General features: G+C 37.8%; 1 protein-coding gene across 5 annotated transcripts in view; it reads right to left on the reverse strand.

Moving 5' to 3' along the window:
• Positions 1-1,087: 1,087 nt before the first annotated feature.
• The window catches only part of HDAC9 (histone deacetylase 9), a 96,267-nt gene continuing 85,023 nt past the window's right edge, over positions 1,088-12,331 (reverse strand). For all 5 annotated transcript variants that reach the window (XM_009583619.1, XM_009583623.1, XM_009583621.1 and 2 more), the window contains 2 exons: positions 12,099-12,316; positions 1,088-3,671 (listed from right to left, as the gene is read on the reverse strand). In XM_009583619.1, the coding sequence (XP_009581914.1) occupies positions 3,351-3,671; positions 12,099-12,316 (539 nt within the window). In that variant the 3' untranslated portion in view covers positions 1,088-3,350. The remainder of the gene's footprint in view (positions 3,672-12,098; positions 12,317-12,331) is intronic.

Genomic DNA, 12,331 nt, shown 5'->3' on the forward strand with positions numbered 1-12,331 from the left:
CTGCTCTTCTAATTCCAACATAAGTATTTAAACAAAAGGTATCTCAATAAAATCCCTGTTGAAAGCATGATTTACTTATAGGCACAAAATTCTAAATACGTAATAATCAACAGGGCAAGCAGTATAATGTTATATTGTTAATGCTAGTTAAGTTTCCTAATGTAAAACTTGACTTTTTATCTAATATTTTTTTGAGTATGACTGATGAAACTTTGCTGTTACATCACTTAAAATAATTAAATTTGATTTATGGAAATATTTATTCTTTTACATACTTACGTTGCTGAAGGCATTTTATTTAAAATTATACCAGAATAGAAGCTGTTATTAGCCTTTGCAATTTAAATGAACAGTCAGAAGACCTAGAATGCAACAATTAGCTGAACTCTTTTGGTAGTAAGAATTCATGTACTTTAGTAACAGAGTACTTTGTACTTTGCAGTACAAACTAGTTCTCTCTGTAGCTCTGAAGCAAAGCTCAGGAAATGTCACAAACCAGTAAAGCATTTAACATCTTCAAGGAAGCGGTTAGGTATTTCTAAATTAGGACTTCACTGTCTTACACAATTGCGTTAAAGTCTGCAAAGTTTGTGGATTCCCCCCTCCCCAGCAGATTTACAGGTGGGCTCTAGTGTTGCAAAGGTCTTGAGGAATATCGAAGTGGTCAGTATAAGCTCAATTTCAGATCAACACCTTTTGGGTTCTAGGCAGATTTTAGAAATGTAATGGAAATTATTTCAGTTCATCTGAATTTTGGATAATTAGGAGCCAAGAAACTGGGATTCACCTTTACCTTTCCTATATGGTACAATATATGATCACATGTTCAAGACAGATGCCATGATGGGAAAATGAGCATGCATCAATACTACTTCCACATTCACTAAAACTTATAATGGCTGATGTAGGATAAAACAAGAAACCAAAAAGACTTTGTGTAATCATTGTAAGAATAGTGTAATTAAAAACCTTGCTCCTGAAAGCTTGAATTGTTTCAACGATGTGTAGCGAACGTATTTGGTTATACAAAGCAAAAGCACAACTAAGTTATCAACTTTACACAAAGTCAGATATCTGAAAGGGGATCTTTTAAAAAAAAACTTTATTTGAGAAAGGAAGAGACTTATATCAGAAGGCAAAAAAGGGAACATACAAACAGAATATATTTACAACACAAAACAAGAGATCACCTCTAAGGGTGTAAATTATAATAAATACAGTAGATTTAAAATGTAAGAGACAATTATCAATTAGAAATGTGGTTGTTTAAACCCAGTTTTCCTTTTCACTGGTTCCAGGTAGTTTATCTCTCTTAATTTTATCCAAATTTGAAAGATTCTGAAATTAAAGTTCACTAATGTATTGGGGTTTCTCACCTGAATGACATTATAAAAATATCTTTTGTCCTTTGTGAATACATGTCTTTGAAGTGATATTGTACAAAAGTCTTCCATTTGCAAGTTTCTCCCCAAATAAAATGTATTTTAAAAGATGCACTATCCGTTTTTGATGAGGCTGAACTTCGGTTTCAAAGAAAATTAAAATCATACAGAATGGGAAAAACATGTAATTTCATTTTTATATGCTTCACTTTTTGAATGTGATTTTTTTCATCCAACAAGGAGAAAGATTTCTGTTCAAATATGAAGAACACACAAAAATCACCCGTATTTTCTCAATTAATAAATCTTTCCTGCCTAAGATGATCTTTATGTTTCACGAGGCCTTTCATTTTATAGCAACTATTTAGTCATTTGTTTGGAGACCTTCTAGAAAAAGGATAATGTATCTTTAGAAGTTGCAACGTTTTAGAAGAGATTTAATAGTACTAGAGCATAATGTAAACAACACATCCTAGTAACATATTTTAAAACAATTTCTACATTTGGCAAAACAGCTATCTCTTTTGAAACAGGATACTGCACCTTAAAATACCTCAGCTTTAGAAATATAAATATTTTTAATAGAAAAAAAACCTGACAAGGATTCCAGGTCAGTTTGGGATTATCCATATTAAAGGGGATCTTAATACAATGAATCTTTAACTAGCTTAACAAAAGTAAACCTATAAAACAAGGTAAACATATCAAAAGGGAATATGAAGGAAATGTTTCACTGGAAAGCTTCCTTAACAATTTCCCTACTCGCTTTGTTATTTTCTTTGACAATAAATCAATTCATAGAGTGCCTTTAAAAACAGAGGGAGCGCTGCCCCGTCCCCCCCCCGCCCCGCATTCCTCAGCACATGAATCACTTGGGCTTCCTGTTTCCATAAGGCATTTCCTGCCCCCCCTCCCAAAATCACTTTTCTGCAGGAGAACAGCGGGGACCTGACAAAGTAGAGGCTTAAACAAACAGGGCCTTCCACTGCATCCAGCCTTGCTCTGCCTGGTCTTACCGCAACGGAAAGGGACGCCCGCTCGCTGGCTGTACGCCTGCACCGCGCTTTTCAGCTTTGGTGAAATGCTCGCCGACAAGCTGAAGTTTCCTTTTGCCAAGCTGGCATTTTATGCACAGTTGTTATTTTCGTATTTGTCCATGAGACCGAGCGGTAAAGGTTATGCGGCATTGTATGATTAGTCTTTATTTAAAAAAAACATAAACAAGTGATTGGGTATCAGATGATAACGACAACAGTTCTGTGCTTTTCCTGCAATATCCTAATAACTGATTGGAACCTAATGCTACATTTTGCTTCTCACCAGTATTTGCATCTGCTTCATTTAAGGATGTCTCTGCGGACAGTATCATCAAATAAGACAGAATGAAAAATTAACTAAGCAGTGCAAAAAAGAAAACAATGCGATTTTTAAACAGGGCCTTGCCTCTTTACATCCACCTTGTATTCTTCTCTAAATTATACTTTATACACCAGCCTGGGACCACTGATATAGCAGTCAGTACCTGTCTACTGGGGAAAAAAATACCCTAACGTTAACAGTGTTCAAGACTACAGTATGATACAGTATATACAGACAGCTGAAAGCAAAAGTCAGAGGATTCAAAATCAGAGAAGAAGAATGTTTCATCAATCAGGTCTGGAAACTAATTCCAGCAATTGCTGATCTCAACAAGCTAGGTGATACGAGTTCTCTTTCACTAGAACTAAGCGATGTAATGTATTCCTGGGCTAATACAAAGTCTACCAGCTATTATGCAAAGATTTATGTAGAATAATTGACTGCAACAGGTATTTTCTCGATTAGTGGCCATAAGGATGAGCTTCTCTATGTTTTCAAGTGTGCATACAACACTTCTGCCTTTGTTAAATTCTTTGACCGGTAAATCAGGATTTGCTACATCAGTGAATCAAAACACAATTGCTTATCAAAGCCTAAAAAAAAAGATGTTCAGATAATAACCTTAATTACAAATCCTGGAGCTAAATCTTTGCCTATTACCTGTTGCATAAAAGCAGCTTGCTCCCCAGATTCCATTTGCTGGGTTTGAACATCCTCATCACTGTCCGGTGGCTCCTCTTTGACTTTCACAGCCCCCACCTGCTGTCCTATTCTGTCATCCACACCAGCACTGCTGCTCTCAGCCCTAACGCTGGCACCGCCGGCGGGAGCTCGCTCTTCCTGCATCGAGTGATCTCCGTGAAGCTCTTCTTCAGCTTCCTCCAGGTGACTGCCAGGCTGCTTGAGCTGCTCAATGGACTTAGAGAGCATCTGGAAAGAGAAGGGGGAGAACAGTTATTGACTCCTTTCCCTGATGCCAAACCCCGAGAAATAGTAAATTTACACTGACAAAATTAAAGCTTCCGCAGTAAAACCCAGGTAGCTATGCATCGCTAAAATACTAATGTACAGGGAAAAAAGAACCAAAGCTCCTAAGCAAAAGGTCACTTGCTATTCTGCAGTAGAAAATACCATGTATGTAGAGTGCTATACAGTAATACTAAACTAAAAATAAGGCAGAATAATTAGAAAACATTACACATCTGTTACACTGTTACAGCTGGTAATCAAGAGAAATTAGTCTCCCTTCATACTCTTCAAACATAAATGCAGAAATTTAACTATATTACAGTTCGTTTTCCACAACACAAAATAATAAAAGAACTCTAAGAAGTAAGAAAATTATTAATCTGGTTAATATTTTGCTACAAGCAAATTAGGGAATATTCACACAAGCTTCTCTATCAATTAAAGTATGAAGGCACTAAAAGTTGACAACAGAGTGGTGACAAAGAGCTGCTGTCAGTCACCTCTCCTGTGGCACAAAGAGACTACGAGCATGTCTGTCCGTGACTGGAAAGACTTTAGCTTTTGTCATGCACGGTACAGGTATCCCTATTTCAGCAGCGATGATATAACAAACACAGCTACCCAGACAATACTGTCTTTACACCATTAACTGCTATCACAAAGCTTTGCTGAAGTGCCAGATGCCTCAGTGTTGCAATCAAGTACAGTTTACGTTTTACTACTTAAGATGCAGCAATTGTATTCCAAAATAGTCCAAATGTAATCCAAAAAGGCAAACCCGAAAAAAATCCCCACGTTGTTGAAAGAGGCACAAATCAAACACGTGAGCAAGCATCTGCAGGGTCAAGTGAGTAATTATCATTTATTCAACTGGCCCACTTGATTTCAAGCAAATACTGATTTGTATCACCAAGGTCAAATATACTGAGAGGGGGGAAAAAAAAACACCTTCTACCACTACTCTTACATACTTTCCTTCTCCCATCTGCCTTCCGGCCCAACTATCAAGTCTTTCAAACTGAGTTTTAGCTAGTGCCATATGCTATTACTGGACGGCTTCAGTATAGCTATTTTGTCACAAACCATGGACCGTCTAGTTTCATTCTGCTTGCTAATGCATATAGAAAAATGCCACCCTAGTGAAGGGCAGGATTGTCATGTAAACTATGATCAAGAAGCTACAGCTGGATTCAGGAACTCCCACAAAGTCAACAAGAAGAGTTGAAAGATCTGTTTGTGCAGTTCCAGTTGATGCTCTGATGCATACGCCTCCCATCAGTGGAGAAACGAATTCCACAGTGGAGTCTAAAGGCTTTCGTCACAGCAAACCTTCATTTTTGGGGAGTAATGGGAGTTTAATGGCTAACTAAAAAGAAACAAACAAAAAAAAATCCCTTTTCATTACTGTAGTAACTGGCAAATCACAATACGTGTATCCTGCATGCTGCAGGTGGCATGCTCTAAGCTGGGGAATCCTTACTGCTGCAACTAATGCCGAGTATCTCCTTTTATTAAGCAGCATCTGGAAAATTTCTCAGATCAAACCCATAAATCTTTTCCAGTTGTTTCTCAGGGGATGATGCTGACCAAGAAGGCACTGAAGCTAGCTACGTGTATTCAGCTCGGGTACACGCCTCTCTGTCGCCTAGTTAAATATCTGTGGGCGAGCCCTCTCCGCTCCTCAAGCAAGAAAAGAAAGGCAGGTCTGGCTGCTTGGCTGGCTGCTAGCAAGCAAACACAAGCCGAAACATCTGTGTGACAGATAATCATATGCAGCTACGAAAGTCACTGATGCTGATCCATCTGTAAACCATTCCATGTGCCAGTTATTTGACATCAGGTGGGTTATTCTGGAGGGGAAGCCAAGAGAAAATGAGCGCATGTCCACAGCAAAGTTAAGACACATATTTAGCTCATTACTGCTCTCCTTTCTTTTATGCTTTTTCACTTTTAAGTCAGGCTCTTTCTTCACGCTGCTGTATGGCACAGATCTACTGCTGAGCTTTCTGAGGCAACACATGATGGACTGCAGTATATAATCTATACACGGAACACCTTGAAACGCTTTTTGCGTTTGTCATCAGTGGAGTGATACAAGCACACGAAAGGGGGTTGCGGAGGCTAGAGTGGTATTTGTGGGCATTTCAATTTGCAGGGTTCCTGTTTTGGAGCCTGCTTCCATGCCATGGAAGTCAGCAGGCGCTTTGCTCCAGACTTCGGTGACAGGAGCTAAACAAATTACATTTTCTAAAACTCTGTGAAATTAAAGTCTTTATATATTTACACAGTAGATTTTACAAAGTACATTCATATTATCATCTCTACCGCAAAATCTTATTAAAAACATCCTTTACACTGTGACTTTAACTAAGCCTCAGGCAAGGAGCTATGAGGCACTACATTCATGTCCTCTCATATGATGGAGCATGATAAATACGAGTGGATGGCATGGGGGGACACAGGACCCAAAACCTGAAAACCACTCCTGCTGCTCAGTCTGCTAAGCCACAGCTGACTGCTTTCTCTGTATCACCACCATCTTTCATATTTGTTAAAGAGGTTTTTATAAGCCGCTTGGCACCATCTTATTCCAGTAATTACATTAGTAGCATTACCAGGAGACTGTTCGGTTCTCCTAAGTCAGAAACATCTTATTTTATACTATATCTCCTGCTACTGCTGTGGAAAATTACGTATCTGGAGACATGCAAAGATACCAGTTTAGAGTCAATATTTCTATCTTACCTCTCTATCCAAAGCTGGATTACATAGCAGAAAATTAGTCCTGAATGAAACACTGCTGAAGTCTTTCACTGTGCAGCTGGATACTTCTGCTTACATTTAATGTAGAAATCTTTCACTTTAAATCCCCACTTACATTTTTTTCTGAATTTATCTGTAGGTACATGCAGGACTTTTGCTTAATCTGAGTTTTAATAAGACTACATTTAAAAATAATTAAAAACCCGTGGTTTATTTTACTAATAAATTAGAGTTGTACAGATTGTTCTTCTTTAACCAGTACACTTTACTGCTATCACTATTCCAACTGAAGGAGTCACTCAAAAAAATGGTTTCATGCTAATGTAACCTATATTTTTCTTCCTTTTATTTTCAGGAAATTAAACTGTAAGGGATATGCATGGGCCAAAGTAAATAGTGGCAGCAGGAGAGGAAGCATTTACAGACATCAACTCCATTGTATAACTGCAAGAGTCCAACCAAAAAAGACATCAAACTCAATCTACCCCGCTTGCTTGTACAGAAAAACGGAAGACTAAGGATAAATAATCTGGACATTGCAACAGACCATTTTATAGGTTCTTCAGCTGCAGCCCCTGCCTTTTTTTCTCCTTTGTAATGATAAGCTCTTGTAAAATACAGTATTTTAAATAAAATGTCTTTACAAAGCACAAAATCCTGCAACAGCCACCCCATACATTTCTTTCCTTAATTAATTGTTCATTTTAAATATATGGCAGTCGTTTCTAAGAACTCATGTATATACTTATGGAACACACTTTTTCTCCTTCTCTCCTACGGTTATCAGATTACTTTGACCAGCTATGTATGTTGTTAGATGTACTGAAACAACTTGGCACATGCTTACTGTTGTCTCTGTTACTCATGTAGTACAACATTTCTAAGGGATGTATTTATCTTTCAAAATCATTCTTCTGCGTCATGGTTTAAACATTAGTTCTCAATAAAGGAGAAAATGCTCTGGGCATTTTTCAGTTCCAAACACAGTAAACTGTTGCTATAGTTTTGTCCAAATAATTCCCTGTTGTAAGCAATATTTGAAAGAAGAAAATGTGCTACCTCTCACCTTCAGAAGATGCTAGTCACATGTGTAAGCTGGAAAGCCGAAACCTAGTTGTAATATGTTTAATGAAACTAGATTAATTTACTCCACCTGAACCTGATCCAGTCTTCCATATCTCATTAAATATCATTCAGAGAATGAATGGTTAATCTAGGGTTAACGGTATCTTTTCAATATTCCTACTGACAACAAATAATCTTCCTATTTTTCCCATCAATAAATCAACAGAAACTTCCATATTCGTTTTCATTTTTTATTAACAGATATTGGTCAATTATGATCACCATCCAAAGCACTAATGAATTTTCACTTGCTATGTATTTTCTGTCATGGATTTTTTACCTCACAGTCTTGCCCAGTCACTGGTTCCCTATACAAAGATGCTTTAAACCAATTAACATCCTGGAATGAAAACTGAAATTCAGGTACTCCTTATCTAAGCTTTAACATTATCCAACTGCTCCCATACTTTAGCGCACATTACCAATTGCCCCATTATTTTAACCTTTACTACTCCAATACAGAGGAGGATTTTACCATTGAAAACAAATTGTCAAAATGCTACGAATACCATTATTTTAAGAACACTTGTAGGGTTCCCACACTGATCAAATAAAATCTGGGTCCCAGTAAAGACGGTGCTAGTTTAGCTTCAGGGCAGACAGGCCTTTATTCATCATACATGACAAAAATAACCTTTAAAGACAGAGGGCTTTGTTCACGTACTCTTCACATTATGATTTCTGAGATATTCTTGAATGCAGACTTCTGCTAGGGGCTTTGCACTTAGTTACATCAAAATCACCCTTTTTTCTGCATGTGGCAGGGTCAAAGCTTTCTAGATACAGAGATACACAAATAACATCAAGATTTTAAGGTTTTTATTGTAGTAGTGGTCTTTTGGTACCCAATTGCAATAATTTTAACTAGAGGTTTCAGACTTTGGGCTCCCTTTATTGAGCAGAATGAAGATCTGCAATGGTGATCAAAGGGCCTTATGAGGAAATAAGCTGTCATTTGGACAGAAGTATATTAAAGCTGACAACAGCAAAGCCGATCTTCCCTAAGACAAGCGGAGTTCATGTTACTTCATATTCATTATTATTTTTTCCCCAGAAAGCGGGGACAAGGGTTTCTACCTACTTTTGGATGAGATGTCAACATTTGCAGAATGTTTTCAGAAGGTCAGCATACTAGATCCCGCAGGTATAAATGTCAGACTTCAGTGGAGAGGTATACCGTTTCCCACATCAAAAGCCTGGCATCTGACAGCTGACCAGAAATAATCCATAGGGGATCTTCTCTTTGTTATTAAGGACAGAGGCACACCTCTTGGCAACGATTTGTTTCTTTTCAGAATGGAAATGATCCAGGGGAATTCTTTACCTCTGACCCATGTGAGATTTTGCTTGTTATCACCCTCACAGCAGCACTGGCTGGCGGCTGAAGTATATTCCTTGAGAAAAGAAATGGCTTTTTAATGCAACATAAATACAAGATCAATGGGGTGGGGAGAAACTTGCTCTCTTCCTCTTTTTGTTGTTACAGCAAGATTCACCTATATGTCCACCAAAAAGACCTGACCAAAATCAGTTTTCAGGGAGTGCTGACACATGCCGTATCATCTTAGTTCAGGCAAACGTTCAAATACTGGGTTCAGTTGAAATATATTAAAGCCTTAAGTACTTGAAGTCCTAAACATAAGGAAAAAAGGTGTTCTAAGCTCTTGATTAACTGGCATTTCATACTCTTGTCAGCTTAAAATGGTTCTAGTCTTTCTCACCAAAACTTTTAAGAGAATGTTTGAGTATTCCTTACTAAAAGAAACCCTTCATTTTTTGTGACTGAAAAGGAGGCAATTGTACCTCTGTGCAGATTTCGCTATACAGCCTATGAACACAAGAGTAAGGGACAGAACAACGGAAAATAACAAGTATATGTATTCACTTGATACATGCCCAAACTTGTCCTAAGAAATGAGAAGATACTGGGTTGCTTTGCTACATGGTCTAGAATATCTACTGTTTTAAGGTCCAAATAACTCTGCCTTGCAGAGTTTAAGTTTGATTGTAAAGCCATGCAAATTATATAATGAACAAATAACTTCAACTGTAAATAGAGGTAAGTTTTAAGATTGAACGAAGTATATTCCACCATGCTAGCAGAGTTCAACTGGCACCGGTGTTCAATCTGAACCTTTAAGTTAAAGGGTTAAAGAATATAGTTTTAAATTCAGTACTTAAAAGCCACTCCATGATTTGATCTTTTTTCACTCTCTTGTCTATGGGCAACCCTTAAATTCCAGGTTTTAAAAATCAGGTTTCTTCTTTTAAGTATGTAAGAAAGCCCTCTGGCTTTCTGTATACTTGCAGAGGACAGATACATGATTAGAGCACTGACATTTTTCAGTACTATTCATCAGAATGGTTCTTCTGAGAACGGTGCTGTAGAACTGTAAAGTCTCATAAGCCACCCGCATCCTCAGATAACCCACTGCCTCTGTGGCTGCAGCACGATCCTATTCCTCCTTAGGTGTTTGCTCTCATGAGTTACTGTGCTCCTGATGAAGGCTAGCTGCTCTGGGAGTAGGGATAAAGGAGACTGAGAAGCTATTGGGGCAAAAGAAGTAGGTTATGGAGGTTCAAGGCAGCGAAAGGTCCCAGGATAAACATAAATTTCTACTATCTGCACATGTGTATAGCCTATACTGTGGAGAATAAAAGCTAGGTTTTAAAAGAAGGAATGGTTTTGTCTCTTTATCACAAATAACCATGTGAGAATGAAAGCGTATTTCAAGTATGAGAGGGAATTATTCTCCTTAACGTATATTTTCATTGCAGTTTAACTCAGAAGAAACAAGCATTAGCCCAAACCAACTGCAGTCTTTTTACTTCCTTAGCCAGCCTAGCTCTTATGAGGTGCAATGATTCCTAGTCCTATGTGACTAAGAATATGATTATGCCATTCAAGCTTAATTTTCACATTCAGGACAAATGTACCTATATGCCACAGCACACATCCCCAAATACTATGGTATAATTTATGTCAATAAGCATATGATCTAACAAAAACATGTCAGTGGGGTTCTTTGCTTTGTGAGGAATGCATGAACTCATCGGTTTGTAGTGAATACCCACAAACAGCACAAAGACTTAGCACTTTACCAATAAAAATTCTTTTCTTTTCAGACAATTGAGGGCAGGTGAAATATTTTCAAAACCTGAGGCTATGAGATATACATATGCCATCTTGATTAAACATATGGAATGCATACTCAAAGAAAAGCCAACTGGAGTCCTACTTGAGTAATCAAAACACCCAAGCTGAGAGGGGTTAACATGCAAGGATCAGCTCTGAACTTTGAAGTTTTCTGGTCTTCATTTTTCCTAATTAAGACAAGATTTAATAACCAAACCACTGTACAAACTATGTACTTAAACTCTAGGTTTGTTTCTAATTTTGTTGGGAATTCTTAGTAGATTCCAAAGAATCAGTACCCCCTGGGAAGTTCACCCAGTAAGGTGGATTGACTGTTTTTTTCTTTTCTCTTGGGTTCAAGGGCTGAATGCCCGCTTTTCATCTTTTCTTCTTTGCCATTGCCTCTTATAAACAGTTATTAAGTAACCCTCAAAATAAAAGAAGACAACTAAAGATGCATGATTAACATCTTTGAATTCGTAGAGGAGCTCCAGCAAACCACTTTTGGAAAGCTATGTAGTAAGTGCAGAAAAACATTCTCCAGATAAAAGCATTTAATTACTTGCTATCTTCATTTTAGAGCAGGGAACAGCATCACATTTGTTGCACAAGCATTAGCTCCTGATAAATCTATTTAGATTCTGCTGCTGTTTGTTTATTAATGGATGGTCCCTTTTCTTCCTTCCCCCCCCTCAGAATAAGGTGTTACTCTACAGGGAAGGAGGGGCATAATTCAACTCTGTATCTGATGTTAGCAATAGCACATTCTTCTCTTTCTCCTTATATAGTGATTTTATATTGCCATATAGATAACAAACTTTCATGTTACTAATTGACTTACAGAGAAAAAGTTGGTTTGATAGAAGCTGATTAAAAATTTCTCCAGATGTTTAATAAGTTTCTTACACAAAAAAGATAAATTTAATCACCTGATTGAGTTCAAATGAGTTATATATTTACTCCATGTACCAGTCCACCATGAGAAAGCTTAAAATACAATTCAAAGGCAGCTGAATGGAATGATTGCTGAAGCTCAAAAGTGCCCGTTAAAAAGTTGGATAGTAATCTTTAAGGCATCATTTACCATTCAACAGGAAACCACCTGTAATTTAAACCTGTAAGATGCTTTGAACCCTATTTTGTTGCATTGTATTCTTACTGATGTCAAGAACCACTAATTACCTTTGTAGCATATTTCAGAAGCTGAAGCTGAAGATCTATACAAATGTATACACCAACTATGCATAAACAAGACACTCGTGCAAGAACCTGTGTACTATCCACGACCACATGGCACCAATACCTACCTAAACTTCCTTTTCAACCTTTACGTTTATTGGAAATTCCTTACTTGGGGAACTCACCTTATTCATGTGGATCTGCTGCTGGTACTGTTTCTGCTTCTCCAAAAATTGCTGATGTTGCTGCTGGATGACCAGCTGGGCCAAAGTACTCTGAGGAAGAGGAGCTGACTGGGTTCGATTCAGTGGCCTGTGACGAGGCAGTTTGTGGGCAGCTCTTATGCCAGGTGAGACTCTCTCCTTTGCTGCTAAAGGAGACTGTGGATGAAGAGGAACCGCTCCTGCAAAACAGGGAC

The sequence above is a fragment of the Fulmarus glacialis genome, unplaced genomic scaffold, assembly GCF_000690835.1.
Source record: "Fulmarus glacialis isolate BGI_N327 unplaced genomic scaffold, ASM69083v1 scaffold3428, whole genome shotgun sequence".
Taxonomy (NCBI): Eukaryota; Metazoa; Chordata; class Aves; order Procellariiformes; family Procellariidae; genus Fulmarus; species Fulmarus glacialis.